The sequence below is a fragment of the Python bivittatus genome, unplaced genomic scaffold, assembly GCF_059951505.1.
Source record: "Python bivittatus isolate LINGU-HERP-01145 unplaced genomic scaffold, Pbiv_v1 ctg000220_np1212, whole genome shotgun sequence".
In the NCBI taxonomy this organism is placed as follows: domain Eukaryota; kingdom Metazoa; phylum Chordata; class Lepidosauria; order Squamata; family Pythonidae; genus Python; species Python bivittatus.
Window position 1 is genome coordinate 32,080,901 of NW_028277048.1, and position 22,559 is coordinate 32,103,459.

General features: G+C 37.2%; 1 protein-coding gene across 9 annotated transcripts in view; it reads left to right on the forward strand.

Annotated features, from left to right (window-relative positions):
- The first annotated feature begins 1,451 nt into the window (after positions 1-1,451).
- Positions 1,452-22,559, forward strand: part of HELZ (helicase with zinc finger) — a 160,590-nt gene continuing 139,482 nt past the window's right edge. For 4 of the 9 annotated variants that reach the window (XM_088138276.1, XM_088138278.1, XM_088138279.1 and 1 more), the window contains exon 1: positions 1,456-1,524. Coding sequence is in view for 1 of the 9 variants with exons in the window: in XM_088138282.1 (XP_087994408.1) it covers positions 1,469-1,524 (56 nt within the window). In the remaining 8 variants the exon portion in view is untranslated. Of the gene's footprint in view, positions 1,525-1,938; positions 2,116-22,559 lie in introns of all 9 variants that reach the window. The other 5 variants (XM_088138277.1, XM_088138284.1, XM_088138286.1 and 2 more) reach the window with 5 other exon arrangements.

The window sequence follows — 22,559 nt, forward strand, 5'->3', positions numbered from 1 at the left end:
AGTTCAAGGTGGCACTCCAAAAGTGGATTGGGCCATGGTCCCTTTTGAAAGGGAATTTCAGGAGTTTAATGAGGTGACATGGGCGCCTCAAGTAAGGTACCCATTTTGGTCCTGAAAACCCCCACAACACCCCCTCCCAAATGCAGGAAAATTAGGGGGACAATTTAATTCCCTCACCCTCTTTTGGGAAAGGCTTTCAAGTCCACAGAAAGGATGCTGGGAACAAAGGATGTTTTGTACACCCCACACTAGCTCAATGGAATAAAAATAAATATGTTAATTAAAATCAATACACATTAAACAAACAAAAGTCTTGCAACAACCACATTTGCTAGTTAACTCCAGAGGCTACAATATACAATCATTTTAAGTAACTCTTTAAAATCTATCCTGTGTTTGTTCCGGATACTGATGGCTTCAAGATAATGATCTTAGTGACTGTTGCACTACCAGCTGTAGAATTCAGTAAAAATTTGAAGAAATATAAACGTATTCAGAAACCTCAGAAAATGCGTACCATGAGAGAAAATAAAAGGAAATGACAGCAGATACTCTCCCTGATTTTATTTATGTAAAATCATAAATGTAAAAAATAAACCATAAATTTATGTGAAACCATAAATAAGTAAACAAATGCACCAACTCTTCACTTGCATGAAACTGTATGACATCTAACAGATTAAGTGATAAGTCTAACATGCTGTTTGCCTTTAAAATTTGTTACTCATCCTTGGAAAGCTGGAGGAAAATAGCTGGAGGTGAGTTTTTCAGAGAATGGCAGGTATTTGCTACTCAGTTGTATTATTTGATATACGACTTGACTAAAATTATTTTTATTACCATCAACTAGAACTACTTCTAACTCCTACATGCAGTATAGCACAATAAAATTTTATAAATAGAAAAACCGCATCTAAGACAGATTCCGGATGGCAGAAAGACTTAATTGCTATCTACAATTTATACTGTACGAATAAATCACAAGATAGTACCAATTTTGAGTCTGCCCAAATTTCTCAGAATTGTCTACATTTAAAAAAAATAATTTTATTAATGTGCAAATCTCTGTTCTAAGAGTTATCTCTTCCTGGTCCTATCTAGACAAGGTAGGTCAAGATTGATTTTTGAGCGGTTCTGTAGCCACTTTTTGCTCGATAGGCTGCTCAGGAGTTGGTCCGAACCCATTAACTCTTTCTGCCCAGATAAACGGAAACAGTAATTTTAAAAACCGTGTAGAAACCGCCAGTTCCTGAGCCTACCAACCATCTTGCCTTCCCTCTCATTTTCCGACCGCTCCAGCAACAAACCGATCTCCAGCTGCCTTTCGCTCTTGCAAAAGAGATCCGCGCGCAACTCCCCCGCTTAGTCGCCTAAGTTTCTCTTAGCTCTGATCCGGGTGCGCGAGAAAGACCCGGGGGGCGGGGGCGGAGGAGGGTGGTGGTGGGGAAGAAGACACTTTTTACCCACAATGCTTTGTGAGGACGTTGACAAGTGGATCCAAGATGGCGTAGAAAGTAATGACAGGTAAGTCAGGACTTCCCTATTTTCCCGCTAGGAAGGCGAAGGACAAGGGGTCTCTGCCGGGGCAGGGACGGGCGAGAAGCCCCGGAGGCCACCGGAGAAGCGCAGGGTCCTGCGGGATTGGGGGAGGCTTCTGTCCCCGGGAGAGCGTGAACGGTGCTGGCTGGAGAGGGCCCTGTGCCTGCGGAGGGGCCTGCAGAAGTCGCAGCCTGGGGACTGTTTACACGGAGGCTCCGCCGGGGTCCTGGGGACGAAACTGCTGCGGGGGGTGAGCAGGTCAGTCGGTTGCGAATTAAGACGGATTCGGGTCCTAAGTTGGCAGGCGAGCGATGCTTTCAACGATTTGGAGGGAAGAGGCAAAACCCACCCTGGAGGCTGGGATGTGTGTTTCTGATTTTTTTTTTTTTTTTTTTGAAGCGAAGTCTAAGACTTGCCTCATGCGAGGCGAGCGAAGGAGGAAGCTTTAAAGGGCGGGGGTAGTAAAACGAATTCCTCGAGAATCGTCTGGGCTTTGTGAGGCTGCGAAACGAACAACTCTTAACGTTTAAATTGAAAGATCCCCTCCCCTCTCGCCACTAAGAAGCAGGCACGTAGGTATGCCCATTCTATGAAGCAGCACTTATTGGGTCCTGAAGTTGGAATTAAATAATAGAGGAATAGAGATTTTTTTTTTTTTTAGATCGAACATTTTGGAGACACAGCTGAGTTGTGAAGGAAATGCTTAGATTGATGACCACAGCTTTAATATGAATTCCTTTTTAGGATATTAACAAAGATATCTAATAAAAGAGAATATATGTATCTCACAGTTGAACTGTGGAGTCCTTGGTGCTCTCTGAGCTTGGTTGTTACAACCAAGCTCAGAGAGCACCAAGGACTCCACAAAGACATCTGAAAAAGTTAATATTTAAAAGCAGTTGCAAAACATGATAGTTAATTGCATAGGGAATAAGAAAAGAATCTATCCTGTCTGTATATCAAAGTTACTGTTTTTATATATTATTAATATATCAGTATATTAAATATGTTGATGAAAATACATGTGCAAAGAAAATTTCCTAAATGAAAAAAATACCAGTTTTTTAAAATTGGAATTTGTCTTTTGGGCATGGTTTTAAAAGCAAATAGTTTCACAATATGCAGAAACTTTTTGCAAACATAACTTTTTCTGCAAAACAATTTATGACTAGTGATTAATTTTCATTAAAATGAGATTATAACTTGTAGAACCAAAGCTTGAGAGAACAGACATCCACTATTACAATCAAATAGGAGGAGATGACCTTAATGTTTGAAACTCAACATCTTCAGTGATATGATTGATACCATTTAGTCTTTTGCAGCAGAAGACCAGCAAATGTATTACTGTGTAAACTTTCATGGATCATAACCCATGTCATCAGATTCATGAATTGATTGAAACCTGCATTACAGAAACAGTGTAAAGGATTTAAACATTACCTTTTCAACTTGTTCAATTTTGATTTAAATCAGAAGATTCTCCAGACTTTTTTACAGCATAAAATCAAAATAAAGGAAATATATTTAACGTTTTTCTTAAGGCTGCAGCTCACACCTAACTGAGAGTATATAACATTAAATTAGTTTGATCTTTTGAGTAAACATGTTTAGGATTATAGTGTAATTATTGTTTTGTAATTAAAAGGAAATGTAGAGACATAGCAAAAAGTATATGATGTTATTCCATTAGTACAATTTAAAATTATAAGAAATTTGTGGGTAGTGTTATGTGAGGGTGGGAAATGGAGTATTGACTACCTATTCAACTGTTTTGGAAGTGGAAAACTTCTCTTTTGACATCTAATCTTTAATTGTAAGGGGCAAACCTAATTTCTAGTAGATATAACTAGTATTTTTAAAATAGGTATCTTGTATTAGAAAAAAGAAAAGGCTTAAAACATTAGTTAATTTGAATTTGCTCATAATAGGTAATAGAATTTTAAGAAGAAGCAGAAAAATTCTTGCAGAAATTCCCAAATTTAAAACTGAGGAGACTAATAGTGGGATTACTTTTTTATGGTAAATGATGGTCTGTTTTCAGGACATTTAGTGCAATACAGCTTTTTCCTTTGTTATTTATAGATGGTGACCAACCCATAATCTTCTGTGATCTTTTCCAACTTTTGATGATGATTGTACTACTGCTTATATGTTTTATGAATCTAAAGCCCTTACATTGGTTGTATAAACAATATCTTATTTGCAATTTACCTGCACACAAATTTTGATAAATTTATGGATAAAACATGCAACAGTGCAACAAATGCAAATATATTATAATGAAAGAAAATTATTGTCATATAGTTGTAGAACTTTAAATTGTCTAGAGGGTACCAGATTACCTAAGCGACACTAGATGATCTTGGCAAGTTAATGTCACATCTATAGTCTCTACCTCCAGTTGGGGCTGAATATATTAATATTGATCTAATTCAGAGAACTGGTGTAAGGATTTTGAGAGAATATATAACATTCTTTCAAAATGTTATAGTTATATTATAATAACTATATATATAACTATAATTCTAAATTCTAAATTATAACTAAATTATAATTCTAAAATAAGTATAATTCTCTCAAAAATATATAACATTCTGTCATTCTCAAGCAGAAAACAATCAAGGAACTACCAAGGAGACAAACAAGCAGACAAACAATCAAGCAGAAAACAATACCCTAATCAAAACCACAGCCCCGCCAACACTGGCAGGGCAAGCTACTATATATAAACAGGGAGCAAACCTCACACTCGCTAGCACTAATGATGTTATCTAGCCAGGTAATGAAACATCTGCAATCAAACAACCAAGCTCAGAGAGCACCAAGGACTCCACAGTTCAGCCCTGAGCTATGTATATTCTTTTCTATTGATATATAACATTCATTCTTTATGAGGTTTTTTGAACACACAGAAGTACTTTGCAAGTGCTAAATATTTTATTGCCTGTTGTTTTCTTCAGCATAAGAAAATGCAGGACCATTTTAAGAGATACCACTTCTGCTATCTATCTATCTATCTATCTATCTATCTATCTATCTATCTATCTATCTATCTATCTATCTATCTATTTACTTACTTACTTACTTACTTACTATCTCAAGCTCTGCCTTCTCACTCCCCCACCCCTGCCACAGCAGCAAGAATGTGAGGTAGGTTGGGCTGAGAGAGAGTAATTGGCCTGCAGTCACCCAGTGAACTTACCAGGCAGCTTTCTTGTTTGCTTTGTGATAAAAATAAGTTCTGAATACATCTTAAAGAAAAGAATAAATTGAGGCCCAAACATTTTATGGCCCAAATATTTTTACTTTGAAAAAATTAAAAAGTACTAAATGCCCAGCTTATTTTAACTTGTAAACTCCCACAGAGAGAATGTGTTCTGTTTATTACAAAGAGCAGTTTATGAAGAAGAATGTTTTTTAAGCTGTTATCCCTTGAATACTAACTTTCTGAGGGGGTTTCTGAGTAAACTAAAGCTACGGTTTTAAACCTACTTATTGGCTATGGTCACATAGTTAGGTTCACACATGATCCTCAGCAATAAATCACAGTTGAAAAACCACAGAATCTGGGTTAAGATAGGATACTAGGCCAAAATCAAACAAATCATATCTGTGATCCCTGCTAGTAAGAAGTAAACCCAGTATATACAGCAAGACTTCTGTTTAAGTGTGCACAGTGTTGTATTGCAAGAAATCCTTTTTTTAAAGAAAGGAGTATTTAATCTCATTATGACTGGGGAAGATTTTCAGTTAAAATCATTCAGGCATATGATGGTCATCACTCAGCTTGAATAAAACTTAACTTACTAAGTCCCTGTTTGAGATTTATTTTGAATTGAGAGTGATTAATACATAATATGAAAGATTAAAAGTATTCCTCAAGTATAATAATTTTCAAAGTTCATACATATTTTTCTAGTTTTATAAATGTTAAAACTGAAACAAAATACAGCTCTTTTGCTGAAAAGATTGTTTTCATCAGTCAAGAGAGCTCCATTTTTAAAATTACATACAGCATCTCCATTCATTATGACACAAGTGACTGTGCTAGAACCACAAACAAATTGGTCCGTGGCAAATATTTTATCCTGAAATGTTACTAGTAAAGAGTGTATCTTGCTCAACCTATCAGAATTAATTGAGTTAATAACATTGTGAATCATCAGTGAAAAATACATACTGTAGAGTGGAGTGTTGCAAAACCCACACATTCTATATAAGTTTCTAGTATCCATGTTTCTTCAGTTCCTTCCTGACATAAAAATGTTTATACTGTTAGTGTATGTGTCCACTTTTACTTATAAGTATGCTTATCCTATGGAGTTTTTCAGCCAGATATTTTTAAGAACTGTAGTTACGTGCTTTTTTGGGGTGGGGTGACTTTGGGCCAGTCACACTCTTTCAGCCCCTGATGTCAGGCTCAGGTGACAAGCTGGTCGGTCAATTCCTGTTGCAACTAATGGATCAACATTTATTTGATCCGAAAAAAGTGGACCCTGCACCTGCGGGAAAAATGCTAGGAAGAAAAAAATAATTATGTGCTTTTGCCAAGTCTTATTGTAAATCTCTTATGGAGGAATCTGATTGTGTGCCATAGCCCAGCCAAACCTCTTTTGCTTATGTTGCCTTTTATTGTGTTGCCAGGCAATATCCCTCCTAATATATAGTTCTTGTATTCGGCACCTCACAATAACAAACTCATCTAACTTTTTTGGTTGGGAAATACAGCTGTCTTATCATCAGTGTATTTTTCTTCCCACTTCATTTAAGTGAGTGCAGTAAGGAGGAGGAGAAAATACAGTTTTTGGGTGTACAGTTCTCACTTTTGTACCCCCAGAGTAACATATAGGAAGCTCTGTTGGCTATAAAATTAATAGTCAATAATTTACTTCACCTACTCTTGACTAGTGACTCATGGTGTGTCTGCACTTGAATAGGCTTTTATGGAAAAGCCTCAGAAGGGGTATTCCAATTTTAATGTTTTCCCAATTGCTGTTTTCTCCTAGAATGTTATTACTTCGTATTATTTAAGGAAACAATGTGTTCAACTGCTGTGCTTTAATCACAATCTATAAGTGTGGATTGTTTAGTGATTATTTTACCCAGATCATGGTCCAGATGTTATCTGAGCCTGGACTGGTGACTAATGTACATTTAGGCAGCAGTTATTTTTTCAGGAGAAAAAGGTAAGGAGCAGAAGTGGCAGAAAGAGGCGGTTGTACAGCAGTGACATCACTGCGCCTGTTCTATGGGATTTTGTTTTGAAAAGATAAAGGCTGGGGAAAGGATTATTCTCTGTTTTACATTGTGTGGATCTGATTCCCCCTGGCCATTTTTTTTTTTAAATGTTTTTTTGAAGAATAATTCTAAAAATCCAGGAATTGCTTACCAATTGGGATACTAAGCAGAAGGAGGGAGGCTGGCAAGCCAAAGCCTGCCTTGATTTGCTGTGTTATCTGAGGCATGTTTGCTCATTTAATCCCTTAACCATAGTTAATGTTAAACCATGTAAGAGTGATCTTAGAATGGTAGGAACATGAACTTTACTAAGGCATGACAGAGTATATCCTGAGTTTCTTATGTACATAATAACTTTTTTTTTCCTTTTAAAAAACTCAGCATCTTTATCTATTTTAGGTAGAAATTGCTCAAAGAAAACTTGCCATTTCAAAATTAACAATGCACTTAGTTTTAGAATAAAATCATAACTCATACTTATTCTCCTAACATATATAAAAACCATGATAAGCATTTACCTTTGACCATCTCCTACTGACAGACATTCTGGAGTAATGGAGGGGTTTCCCCCTAATGTTTAGAGTAAAATGTAATGGCTGGTCTCTGTCCGATAATTGGATATTCAAGGCTGGAATTTCTTGCTGATCATGGAAGAGCATGAATTACAGTAATTTCTTTGAGAATTAATTTCTGCAAAAACAATCATCAGTAGGTTGCTCAGTATTATTGGAGTAGGAAAATGTTTGTGAACAAATGGATGGTCTCATGGACATATTCTAACATACTTTCATGCTTCATTTTGACTATTCTGGAAATAATGAATATAAGAAGAGTCCTCCTGGAGCAAGCCAAAGGACTATTTAGTCCAGCCTTTTATGTCCTATAGTGACCAACTAAGATGAATTCAGAGAGCTCACAGAAAGTAACAGGAGAACAATATTCCATTGTTGTTCCCAACAGTATTTAAGGTATGATGCATTTGATCAAGGAGATATGGAGACTAGCTTAAATTATCACTGAGAAATGTCTTACTTCAGTAAATATGTATGATCACAAATTACATATTTTCTGTTGTAAATGTCACACTACCACTTTTCAGATAGTGCAGCTTATGGTTATCCTCCTCTCTAGTAAATTGTTAAGTTGGAAAGAACTTTGCCAGTATCTTTGTTTTAATTATTATTGTGTGCATTGACTACAGTGGATATTACTTCTTTCTCTGGTTACCTTGAAGTAGTAACAGTAAAGGCAGCAGGGAAAATGGAGCATTGCATGTTTTTTTTAACATTGGTGAAATTAATGTCTTTCTGTTGACCATAATAAGCAGATAATAGATCTACAGAAAAGGAAGGGGAAGAAACCTACGCACAAACCCATAATTACTTAAATGGAATGTGTATGTGTCTGCACTACAGCGGGTTTAAACCTATTGGGTTAGAAAGGAAAGCTGTATATTTAGTAAGTGAATAAGTAAATAGATTCATAGGTAGCCAAAAAATTACCATTGAACACCTATGCTTTTATGGCACTGGGTTGATTAAAAAACATAACACAAATGCTTTTAAAACTGCATTATTTCATTTTACAAATAAGGGAGAAAGGCTCAAGTCAAAATTTCCCTAAGTAGTACCAGTAAAAATGGTTATCACTGCTGTTTATGTGCTTGGTTCATATCACCCACATGTGGTACATCTGATACCTGAGTTTGGGGTAGGGCTTTCCCCTCCGCCTCTTTTTTTTTTAAGAAATGGATGTGCTGTACCCACTCTGTACAAATCATAATTGTTCAAGAATAAATGAATATGGTTAATGTATGAATGGCTGAATAACTCTGTGATGTGTGAATGGCTGAATAACAGATAATTTCCTTCAGCAGGCTTATTAATATGTGTCTGTGTGTTCTTGCAGTGTTTTAAATATTAATTATTAACTTTTTTGGGTAAAACAATCCTTATATTTCTGCTAATTTATTCAATTGAAACCCACCTCATCTACAGCTGTTGTTCTCATCAACAAGTTTATCCTGTTAAACTCAATGTGGATTGTATGTAGCTGGGGGGAAAGGGTATTTAGTACAGCCCTGTGGATTGTCTTTGCTTTGCGCCAATTCCTAATAACCTGCACTGGCCACCACTCTCCTGCAGCATTGTAACCTTTACTAAATGCCACCATACTTCCTCTCCATCTTCTAGCTGGCTGTTTCCCCTCCACCGTTTATTGCCTCTCTTGACATTTTCTCTTTAATGCCTGTTTGTGCTTGCAGTTGCTGCTTTCTCCCAGTCCACCATAGTGTTCCTCCTCCTTTTCCTCCTCTTCTGTGCCATTTACCCTTTTTTTCTGCTTTCTCTCATGCCATCTGATTCATCCCATGCAGGTGAATAAAACAACAATAAATATTAAAAAGACTCTCAGAGTACAACCTTCAACACAGTGCACAAAGCTTGGTGCAGCTTTTAAGTAGATGGAAGTTACTATCCCCTGCTGTAGAGTTTTTCAGAATTCTTGATGACTATAATAGAATATTTATTTATAAGATTTGTAGATATAGTCTGAACACTGTGAATGGACAGTATCTGAAACCACTATTGGGGTTTGTACTCGTTTGTCCCTGGAGAGTCTTTTCTTGGGTGAGGAAGAATGGGAAAGTCCCTTTCTTTAGCTCTCTTCTACTTGTGATTTTCAGAGTCCAAACCTTAAACTTTCTGTGAAAAATGATCAGAGTAATGAACAACAAAAACCAGTTTAACAGTAAGTAAAAACAGCACACAACAAAAATTCTAGAAAGCAGGTATTACTTTCCATAATGGAAACTTTTTGCTTCTTTCTGAGAATTTCAGTTTGCATTGTAACTTTTTAAAGCATTTATATTCCCCAAGACATGTTTAAACACTTCTTAATAGATTTAATTAAAACAATGTGGTGTAATTGCTTAATAAAAAGGTTTTGACTTTAGAATTTGTGAGTAATGACTAGTGTAAAAATTGGACAAGCAACCATACTGATAAATTTTTGTTCCTACCTGCATAATTCCAGTTCTACACATTGGATGAAATTTTATGTACTAACTAATATTAAATGGAGATAACTTCCTAATAAATTTTTTGGATTAAAAGTTACGAATTTAATCCGTTCCGTGACTCTGGTTGCACCTCGAATTGGTCGCAACACGAGGCAAATTTTCTCATAAGGTTCAATGTAATTACCGTTAATCCATTCCGACGTCCGTGGACCATGCGTCAGGGGCGGAAAAACGGCCGCGGACCACGCAGCAGGGCGGAAAAATGGCTGCAGACCACGTGTCAGGGGTGGAAAATGGCCGTGGACCATGTGGAACGGATAGAAAAATGGCCACGGACCACGTGGAACGGGCAGAAAATGGCCGCGGACCACGTGGCATGGGCAGGAAAATGGCCGCGGACCATGTGGAACGGGCGGAAAATGGCCGAGGATCACGTGGCACGGGCGGAAAAATGGCCGCGGACCATGTGGAACCGGCGGAAAATGGCCATGGACCACATGGCATGGGCGGGAAAATGGCCGCGGACCACATGGAACCAGTGGAAAATGGCCGCGGATCCGATTCGTAAGTTGAGGCGAGTTCGCAAGTCGAGGTAAATTTTTGGGGCCGGAGCTGGTCGTATCTCGAAAAATTCGTAAGGAGGGGCGTTCGTAACTAGAGGTACCACTGTACTTGCTCTTTCACTAATATAAGAGTGTCTTCTGTTTGCAGAAGGGTCTTTGATTCAGCATTTAGAAGGTGACTCTAATTTTTCAGCAGCACCTTTGCTCTGTTCAGAGGGCCTCCAGTCTTGCAGAGGGATTTTCAGAGGATTGTTAAGGGGCTCATGTACTGAAGGGTAGGGTACTTGTGCTATAAGTCTTATTAGCTCCAAGAGTAGTCTTTCCTGTTTTAATACAGAAGCCTCTTGATTAACCATCCAACAAATATAACTTAAAGTGATCGAAGTATCAAATCCTGTTGCAAATGTTTCCAATGCAGTTTTCAGAAATGCTTCTTAAATTAAAAATAAATTGAACTGGCTGACTGTTATGTAATGTTTGTTTTTACGTGGTCTTGCCTGTTTATGTAAGGATAATGATTTCTAGCAGATAAAGTTTAACTGAAAAGAATAATTACAGATGTTTGCATGTCCAAAGGTACTAAGCCAGAAATTTGCTCCAGATTTATGAAAATAGGTATTACTCAGTAATCAACTTGCATACCACATTTTGTGTGCTGTTGAGATGAAATAGCATAATTCCAATTTTTTTAGGTACTGGTAGTTTTATGATAAGATGGTAGCATGCAAGCTTCCCAGGTATATTTATTAACCATGGACGCAAGGAATGAGAGGGACTTTGTGTTTCATCCTTCATGTCCAGAAATTCTTGGGTTTGTGGCTGCTTGTCAATTGTTGTTTTCTGAGATTTGATGTTCCTCCTGCAATGTTTCTTGAGGGAACTCCGGTGTTTTGCCTTTATTGTACTGTTGTGCTCATAGGCATTTTGTTGCTGATTTTGTTTCCCATTCCATTTGGTTCTAAAACTTTAGGAGGCTCTTCCACCTTAGTGGCTTAAGACTTTGGGACCTTGAGATTAAAAAATTTCTCTCCAGATAGTATGCTTATTAAATAAATAAAATAAAAACAAATGGTTAAAAATGAAATAGTTCATAACTTTTGGTTTGAAGAAATAGAAAAATGAAGAGTTGCTCAGCTAAATAGCTGCTTCTCCTTTGTCATCTTAGGTTTTCCCCTAAAATAGTTTCAAAATAGATAAAGCAATTAAATGCTTTCCCTGCTTTGCACTTCGAAGCAGACACAAGAAGTTTGGATGTATAGATTTCCTGCAGAGAAATAGAAAGCCATACATATGAAGAAATATTCTGTCAAACACTATCCTGGAATCATGCTGTCTATATATGCTACTCCCCTGGTTTAATTCTGGATCTCTTCTTCTCACCTTTTTGAATCAACTGCTGTGTAACTGCTCACTTCTCAGTTCTGAGGGTTTCTGCCCTCTATCCCTTGTTTACAGTATGGGTTTCTCAGGCATGAGAATCAGAGATTCCTGCCTCACTGGCTTCAATTCTTACACCATCTCTCTCTTTCTCTTTGTCCTTTTCTTGACTGAGCAATCACACAGTAGCAAGTTGCAACTAGTTTAATAATGGGATTGTGATTCAGACAACTAAGAAGACAGGTAGAATGCTCAGATGAGCAGTCACGCACAAACTTCTGGGAAGGTGAGATCTTGTCTGGTAGCCAGGGTATTGCACCAGCCATGGCAATGCAGCTTGAAGCAGAGAATCCAGGGATTAAGGGCCAGAAATTTACAGAGTGCAGCCCAGAGTTGTAGCCATAAGATACAAGAGGCAGAGCTAAGAGGCTGGCAGCCAGTGGCAATCAGGTCCAGGAAAATGGGGAGAGGCAGTGGCAAAGAAACAAGAGTGGTCTGTATCAGCCCAAGATTCAAACACAAGGGAGTTCCACAAGCCAGTCTGAGTCATATCAGAGACAACAGAATAAGAATACAGTTCTCAGGTCTGACATTGGGGACTTGTTTACAATGGAGCTGACTACTGCTAAATAGCTCCAGCTATGGACACTGTTCAGTTAGGGGCATTGTCATCCTTGCTTCCTGAGTAGCCAAGCAGATTGCCTAGCTCTGTCATTCAGGGTTGCTGGCATGCCCTTTGGCTAGGTGACCTGCCAGGACATGGCTCCTCATTTGAGTCTGCCATCATCTGCTCCTGCTCATTGCCTCTGTGATCTGCTTCAGATAATTGATTGCCTCCTGACTTTTGAGCCTGATGTCAGATCAAGCCCTTCAGCCACAACTTCAGAAGAACAGGAGCAGACCATAACGATCTTTACCACCTCCCCCAGTGGAACATCTGCCTCCTACTCCTTCCCATCGTGGGAGACTGGGAGATGTTGTGTCCTTCCTTCCATTTCCATTGTTTCATCAGTTGGAGCTATCCCTTCAGCCTTCCTTCTGAGGATCTGAAGGGTGTGTATGTGTGAATTTCCATTTATTTCTTCAGTTGGAGTTGGAAATAATTTCTTCTTTTGCCCTTTTTAACTCCCCTTTCAGCTGGAGAGCTCAATAGGGAGTGAATGTCCATTCATTTTTTTGAAGTTGGAAATTATTTCCCTTGTATGATCTAACTCGCCTGGAACTCTCACTATCCTAGAACTCTTCCTCTCCTTTCCTGCTGGGGTAGATATTGTATTGTCACCCTTTCCCTCCATAAACCAGTCCTCTTCCTCAAAAATCAGCATTGCTGGAAGGTACTGAGGTTGGGATATGAGACCAGTCAGGAAATTTATGCAAGTGTTTCAGATGGGATTTTTCCATTTCTGGGCAGCCCTTCCCGAAGAATCAGATACTCCAGATGGCCCTTCCTGTGTTGGGAGTCCAAAATGTACCAGTTGACTGTTAAGGAAGTGTGAATGGCTCCACACAGTGGAAGACAATTTATCTGACAAACATCTTTCCCAGCCTACTGATTATTGATAATGATCTTCTCCAGCTCTTTAAGGCATATTGGTATATTCTAAGAATCTAAGGTAATCCTATCAGACTTGGCTTGCTCTATGATTAATTGTGCAGTGGAGAACACATTCTGAGAATATTCTTTAATATTTAGAAGTTCCTCTGAAGGCAAGCCCATTGGAAAGGGTTCCATGAAGGTAGAAATCTTTAAAAAATTTGTGTTAAGATTTCTTATAAGTTTAAAGTTGACTGAGTATAGTAATTTCATAACACATTAACTTGTTTAAGCATTTCCTTGGCTTTTATATTATCTGGTTACTGAATAAATTGGCACTGGACATTTCAAGGTTTTACAATTTTACGTTTATATTATATTTCTTCTCCCCTTTAGAATCAGACATTAATTCTTTTTTTTAGGCCTGGTGGATATTTTTTAATTAAAAAAATGCTTTTCTAAATTAATTTTTAGAGTTTCAGATTTTAAATCAAAGAATAAATAAATATGTTGAAAATAAATATGTTGGTTTTAGAGTATGGTTTTTAAATATTAATTTAATTTGAAAACATTTGTACCCAGCCTTATCTTCAAGAACTTCTTTTAGGCAGCTTTTAGGATAATCACAATAAAATCATTTTTCATATTTATGACATAACATAAATATACAAAGAGAAAACCTCTCCCCCCGAAAAACAACAATTATAATATTTATAAGACTCAGAAAGTGCAGATACTTTCCTTTAAAATATGGTATTTTCCAGGTTAATGGGGAGATAAAATTGGCCTCCTTTGAATGGAAGCTCCAGAATCTAGAAGGAATGTCCTACCTATCCTGCTCTCCCAGTCTAAACTGGGAACCTACTGGTGGGACATAGAAAAAGAACTGATATCAAATGCCAGGCTTGTTCATACAGAAGGCTGCAGTTCTTCAAATATCTTGGCCTCAGCGGCATCTGCAGAGGAGATAAAAACAGGAAGTTGATGGTCACCATTGTATAGTCTAGGCCCTCCCCTTTTGCATATGTATCAACATCAACACATATACAAAAGGGCAGGGCTTGCATTGCACTGCAGCAAATGCAATCTTGCCCATTTTTTGCCTTTACCTGCAGACAATTTAAGGCTTTAAATATTTTAAGGCTTTAAATATTTTCAGCAGGACTTTCTTTGTGCCCAACAGCAAATTGGAAACCAGTATAACTATTTCAACAGTAAAATACTTTTAAAAACTAGCCTGTCCAGTGCATTCCATATCTTATACTCAGGGTACTGGAGGTCATTCATAAATTAATCAAAGCTGTCTTAATCCTGAAACCAGATTTAATGCTAGTTTGAAATAGATAAATTCAGAAAAACGTAGAGCTAAAGAGCTTCCACATATTAGAGCACTTTTCCCAAATATAGAAGTTTAGAGATTAAGCAGAAATTCTACAGTATGATGGCAACTGTTTGCTTTCATATTTTATCTAGGGTTCCCAACCTCTTTGGGGCAATGGAATAATTTGTAATTTTGAAAGCATTTTATGAACACTTTCACAAAATTATTGGCCATATCCATTGTAGCAATTGCAAAACAGGACTGGGCTGTAGCTACTTGCCACTAATTTTTTAAGCAGTGCCAGAGGCAGTGATGGAAATACAATTTATGCTTGAGGCTGATGCTTTGCAGCATGTTAGATTCCCATTCTGTGAATTAGGGAGGTGTATTAAATGACTGTAGAGTCTCTTACAATTGCTTGCATCTATGTTGTGGCTTCTTTGAATAACGTGTAGAGGCCATTTCATACCATCTTGTATGAAATGTAACTAGCTACTAGTAGAATTGTTTCTGTCATCTCTCTCCCCCCCCCCCTTTTCTAGAGATTTGAGGGAGTTTCTCAAAGCTGGCTGTGGGAGGAGGTGAGAGAATGTAGTGGAGGAAAAGTTCCATTATAGAAGTTGGACAGAAGTGTTGAAGATACTGGTGTAGAAGAAAGTTTTTCATATCTTGCTGGTGCAAGAACCTTGATAGTAAAAGAGCAAACAATGTCTTTGCTAGCAAATACTATTTGTGTCTTCACTGGTGAGATCGTGCAGTAGAGAGGAATATAATATCCCTCCTTCCTTTATGTCAGCCATCACATACATGTTTACCAGGTGAGTACTGTAGAATGCTGGAAGATGAAAGTCAGAATACTTACAGCACATTTCCCATTTTATCAAAAAGAGTGGGGCAAAAATTGAAGTGAAAATAGGAAAGCAGGAAAGACAGGCTAATTTCTTAAATGGGTTTTGGGAGATAATCATAGAATCCAGTCAAAGCCTGGAGTATATGGTAACCCTAAGTTGAGTTACTCTGTTATCCAGAAAAACATTATTAATGTTTGTTAAATTGATAACAGCAAGTACCCTAAGGCTGAAGTAGAGATGCAACTAAATTTATTCACTCTTTCCCTGGTTGTGCATAAATAACTGGTTAGTCTGTTCATTTCTTTCATTCTTCCAATACATTCTAATTAGCCCCCTACAAATGCAAATTTTCATTTTTATTATATGCTTAAACAAACATATTTGCTTGGTATCCTTGCTTGAGAGCAATTAATTTAATAATTAGAAACAGTGCAGGTCACTTGTGTGTGTGTATATATAGTATATATGACAAATAAATAGTATATAGTATATATAACAAATAAAACTAAGTACTTAGTTCTTTATTGTGTTATCTTAAAATATTGTAGTATTTTATTAAGGCCCATATCTGTATTTACATTAATGTTTTGGCTTAAAAATCGAGGGTGTCTGTTGCATGATATATTAAGTATTTTAATTTCTAGTACTTTATTCCTTTTTCCCAGTTTCTAAGATTATGTCACAATGAATTAGCTGTGTGGTTAGTGCTTGTGTTTCAAAACCATAAAGCCTTCAGCTATGAAATACTGAGATTTGTGGAATAACTAAGAAAATCACTGGGTTGTTCCTTCTAGCATTTTTTGTAAGGTAAATATTCTACTCTTGAAAGAAATACAATTTGCTTAGGGATTTCAATGGAAATGCCCTTGCATTTTAAATAAAGAATAAATATGCTGTAGAGATGGCAACAAAAGTATCAGAAACTTGCTTTTTATCTATTCATAATTTGATTTATTAATTTTAAAAATGTTAATTGGATTTATTACACTTTGTACGTAATGTGCTGCTATCTGGCCCATAGTTAAATTACAGATCTATTTTTATTTCTGTTTTGTGTTGTACGCATCCCAGTGAAATAATATAGGTGTTAAAGTGTACTTTGAAACTGTCTCTGTCATCCCCCCCCCCATTAAAATGTTGTGTATTAAAACAAGGTGGGGAGAGTTAATGGACAATTGATGGCCATTTTCCAGAAGTAGCCTAATGTAAATTCTGGAGTTTTCAGTTAATTAATTTATAGAAAAGAGATTGAAAGAGGAGATTCTTAAGTTATTTTTAAAAAGCCCTTGATGGTATGCCTAAAATTACCTAGAAGTAGCAAATAATTTTTCTGTGGAGTAGCCAGAAACTGCACCATATAAAACAAAATTGTTGCAATATATCAAAAGTCCTGCCTCTGCGGGACCAAAAAGCATGTAGTGGACTGTATGTGTGGGAGTAGGTATTCTTGCAAGCAACATTAGGTAGTCTTGCAAGCAACTTTGGCCAAAGTCCCGTAAAACTTTGCATATCAAAGTGAGCATATTTGGGATTCAGAAACAACAGGCAACTAGTATAGTTGTTTCAGTACAAGATTGATATGGTATGTCCAAGTAGTACAACTCACCACCTGGGCTGTCACATTGTGGGCTAGTTGCAATTTCCAGTATGTCATCAATGACTGCCCCACAAAGAACACCTTGCAAAAATCAAACCTTGAGATTATGAGCTCATCAGTCACTAGTACCAGGTTCTTCAGGGACAGACAGAGCTGGTTTATATTCGTCATGCTATAATTCTGTCTCACCAACAGAATTTGAAACTGCTTTGTTTTGTCTGAATTCAGCTTTGGGTTGTTGTCCCATAGCAAGTCTCTCACAGTTTGGAAACATGTGGAGACTCTCAATACATCTAACTCTGAGTTGCAGGAAAGGAAAAGTGTGGCTGAATATCATTAGCATATGGCCAACTGGCTCCAAACCCAGTTTGGATTATTCTTTCCAGCAGTTTCATATTTGTATTAAGTAGCAAAACCTTTTGGGACTCCCAAGGATCTTTTTGATTGTGGCAGATATAAATTCAATAAATAAATCAATAAAATCCCAAGTGGTCAAGTAGATGTCTCTCAATCAAGAAATCTAGGAATATTAATACAATTGCCCTCTGTGTGTCTTCCAATAGAGATCATCCATCTGATTGTGATCAAGGCCATCTCTGCACCAAATCCAGACTGCAAAGGATGTATGTAGGTGCAGTCTGGAAGGAAACCTATCATTTATTCTCTCATTGCCAAATTGCTCAAGCCCCTGTCCTCAAGCTTCATTGCTTGTGTCAGGACACAGAGTGGGGCACTTAAAAAAACAAAACGTGTATCAGGTGACTGGAGAGTTTGTTATTCCATGTCTCAACCAGATTGTTAATATGGTGGTCATTCAGGCTTTAGAAGTCATTCACCAGAATTGTCTGGAATCTGATTGGATCCATTAAATTTCAGAGGTGGAGCTGCCTATTTTAGTTTCTAGCCCTGTAGGTGAGAATTTGCTGTGACAGCATAACTTTCAGCAAGTAGTTATTTGTCCATATCAAGGATACCAATACCACTATATGCAATTATTTCCCTCTAATGTAAGAACCAGATTGAGGGTATGGGCCATCTCCATAGGTAGGTCCTGAAACTAAAGCCGAAGGAAACAGTGGAGGCCTTGAAATTTGGAATTGTGCCTGTCAAGATATCCTTACCATGGATATTGAAATCTCCCAAGGCCAAAAGCCTTGAGGTCTCCAGACACGTGATCCAGACCACTTAAGTCCACTTGTCTTCTTACGTATTTAAAATCTCTCTCCAGTCCATATAATGTATAGTCAGTGGTGTTCCTGCTTTTTCACTCAGGTTAGATGTTGTTAATTTTTAATAGTCACAAAATGAATATTTATTTCCTAGAGTTAAAGAATGTCAATCAAGCTTCATTCCCTCCTTTCTGGATTTCCAATAGATTAGAAGTGTAAGTGCAGCCACATGGCTCGATTTCTATTTTGCTTTTAATGAGCCAGGAATAGTTTACAGAGCGAGTAAGAAGCTGTGGAAAACAAGCTGGGTATACATATTCAAGTTATATGTTTGTGAATGTGTTGTACATAAGTAAATATAATTTTGAAGACCTACAGACTTTTTTAGTGATTCATTGCATCATTATTAAAAAAAATAGAAACAAAATATGTTTCCAATTAAACATTATGCTAGAAGCATACCAAATAGGAAATACTAAGGGATGAAAATATGTCCTGGTAAATCTTAATTAACAGCAGGGCATAGCAGGAGGCCAAACAGACTGCAGGGTGCATAAATATTAAATGGTATTTATCATTTCTGTAGCAGGGTAGATTGCTGTGTAGTTAACATTGGCGATCTAAATACCTACAAAAGGTAAACTATTTCTATTGCTCTTATGACTTTCCTTTGATTTTGTTCGATTTTAAATTTAGTTAAGTGTCTGAAGTATACCATGCCTGGGTATAAATTATATAAACAACATTAGTTACTTTTGAAGGTAGGTCAGTATCATCATTTTAATATACACATAGGGCAGAGACTGTAAACTCAAATAATGCCAAGCCCTGCGAGACTGGCAGACTTTCAAATAAGGACCCCTTGGGTTTCTGGAAAGACTTTTATTGCTAGTAGGGGAATGTAACAGAATCTTGAGAGCCTGTCAGAGCAATTCTCCCGCTCAATTTATACCTAGAGTGATTAGGGTGGAATTGCTCTGAATTTTTTTTACATGCGCCCTCCCCCCCCCGGGCTGAAGCATTCTTTTGCAAGTCCTGTTTCCTGCTTCACTTTCCCAGGGTCTGTTCAACATTCCATCACAAATAGTCACAAGTATTGTATGAGGACTACTTCATTAGCCCAAGAATTGCAATACTGAAATTTTTTCATACATTAATTCAAAAGGCTTTAATGAGTCAAAAATGAAGAATATAAATATTCTGTTAAACATAATTTTTTTTTAAATAAAAGAACTACTGCAAAACATGTAATTTTCACTATTGATTTGATTTGATTTGATTTGTATGGCCACCAATCTCACCTAAGTGACTCTTAGATATCATTGTTTCACTTAGCTGTCATTGTTTTTCATTTATTAGAACTCCAATATTTAGTTTGAGACAAAGAGAACTTTAGTGTTGCTTGCAAATGTTCCTCAGTCAGTCTTGACCTCAATACAGATTTGTTAATGTTCATAAAAAAGAAAAACTGTTCACATATATATGTACCCACAAAGAAATTTGTGGAAATATCAAATTCTAGCATTTATATACTTATATTTCACAAAAATGGAGCTCAACTAACTGCACTTGTGTTTCCTCTTCAGCATTGTCAATTTCCACAGCAAAGGATGTAGAAAAAAGTTGAAGTTGTGGTTTAAGTGCTATAAAATCATTAAACTGTAGAGCAAAACTGTTTTACTAATGTAAGAATGATATCTGTAAACTTTTTCAAAGATTTGCATTGAGCTTTACTTAAGGAATTCCAAGTGTCAAGGTCTTGGCAACAAAAAACAAGATTCTCATAAAATCTTTAATTGGATAAGTTGAAATGGAGAAATAATTAAGTTACAGAAATCTTGATAATTAGATACTTTCATTTTAGCACTCAAGTTATCTCTGTGTTGGCTATGGCAGGAGCTCCCTAATTTTCTTGCTTGCAACTGTTTCATGGACAGGGGAAGTGGCTTACCTTTTTCCTGATGTTGAAGGAATGCAGATGTTCTGAGCTAGTAATGTTTTGCAAATTGTTATCTGCTTACTCAAACTCTGAGAAGTCCATAAGAAAGTTGGGAGATGGATCAAATTGTCAGCTGTTCTCCCCCCCTAAAGTAAAAGCTTCACTTTGAATGATTTAACACTTAATATATCTATGCAATTTACCTGTTACCCTGAAATTTTAATTCAGTGCATTCAGGTGTTAGATATGTCTACTAGAAAAACAAGATTGCCAATAGAATTATTATTATTGTATACACAACAACGTGAAATCACAGCTGCCAGTTCTTTACCTGGTGTTGGCCTTCATTTGCATTGAGTTCTTCCCAAGTACCTAGGCTGTCGTAACGTATTGGCGTAGTATATGTGCGGATCCAAGCAGTGTGGCCTTTTGTAATTGACAGATGGAAATTTTGTCAATGCGCAGATTTTCTACGTGCTGTCCAAGGTTGTTGGTATGGCACCCAGTGTGCTGATAACCATTGGGACTACCACTGCTGGTTTATGCCATAGTCTTTCACCTTCAGTTTTCAGATCTTGATACTTTATGATCTTCAATTCTTTGTCTTCTATTCCACTATCCCCTGGTATTGCCACATCAATTATCCACACTTTCTTCTTTTCAACCACAGTTAAATCTGGTGTGTTATGCACCAAAACTTTATCAGTTTGTATTCAGAAATCCTACAGTATTTTAACCTGCTCATTTTCGACTACTTTTTCACTATGTGTTCCCATCAATTTTTCATTACTGGTAGATGATATTTTTACAGAAGTTCCAGTGAATCATTTTGGTGACTGTGTTATGTCATTGTTTATAGTCAGTTTGTGTGATCTTCTTGCACAAGCTGAGTATATGATCTACTGTGTCTTCTGCTTCTTTGCACAATCTGCACTTTGAATCATTAGATGATTTTTCAGTTCTGGCCTTGATTGCATTAGTTCCAATAGCTTGCTCTTGAGCAGCCAACATCAAGCTTTCAGTTTCTTTTTTAATGTTCCAGTTGTAAGCCATTGCCAGGTTTTATCTTTATCCACTTTATCCTCGATCTTTTGTAGAAATTGACGATGTAATGCTTTTCCTTGCCAGCATTCTGTTCGTGTATTACATTATTTCAATATTCATGTTTTGTTTCCTGTACAATAATAGTAGCATGTTAAGGAACCTCTTTGTTTTTCATTTTCATGAAGGAATTATTTTCTTTCTAAAGGCAAGTACCTTCAGGACATATCTCCAACTCAGCCATCTTATTTTGGTGTAATGTAGAACTTTGCCATACTTGTAGTTCGTACTTGCTAGGAAAAAAGTGAACTGCTTATGACTCAGCACTCATGCATCTATGAAATTAACAGTTTTAATAACTCTGTGTCTGGGATGCAAAAAGAGAAGTGGCACCCCAATGGCTACTCCCCCCTCCTCTTCCCAGACATAAAGAGGCTGGCCTGGAAATCATGTGGGTTTATTGTTAGGTAGGGGGGGAAAGGCAAATGTAGGTAGGCAGAAAGTGGGATGTTGGTTTTTTTGCAGACTTGTTCTCACCAGTCAAGCTGATTTTCCCTGCTCAGGGCTCTAGGATGAGAGAGGCAGTGAGGACTGCCATCAAAACACAAAGACTTGTGGGACTGTGCAGTTGTCTCTGACAAATTGTGCTGTCAGGATGTAAATATAGAGAGCCAGGGAAATGGCCTTGAAGTAAATATTCAGAACCCATTACGTAAACAAAAAGGACAGAAGCATTCCTTCAGTCCTGGGAAGGAAAATAGTATTACGAAGAGGCTCAGGCTGACTCCTCCCTGCTCACTGGGGAATAAGAGAGAAAAGCCCTAAATAAAGGATAGTCAGACTTGAAAGATTCTGTTATTATAGCCTGTCTTGATAAAGTATAGTTCTAGTCTTCCTGTGGATATGGTTTCCTGATCAAGTCTGCCTTGTAGGGCTGACAGTAAGAAATGAAACTGGCAAGGAGAAAACCTGCATTGCTCAGATCAGGCATGTAAATGCATAATGTAAATGTGGACAGGCACATTCCATTCTCAAAGCTGGAGAAGACCAAAAGGTCAAGAAGAAAATATTTGAGGTTTAAGCATGCTGATGGAGAAAGAAAGTGAGAGCCTGATTGATTTCTGTGTTCTACATCAGATAGATCTTCTGTCTATATGTTACTTTGTTCTTGTTTGCAATAAAGCATCTTATCTAACAGTATCAAGTATTGAACTTTCTTCTGTTATCCAGTTCCTGGATGTGGGTTGGAATTTCTGGAAGAATACAGATTTACAGTAGTGCCTGTCCTGAAACCTAATGCAAAAATTGTCATTTTGCTACTAAAATTTGGCAGTTTGATTCTGCAGGGTTTTACAGAATGCAGAAATT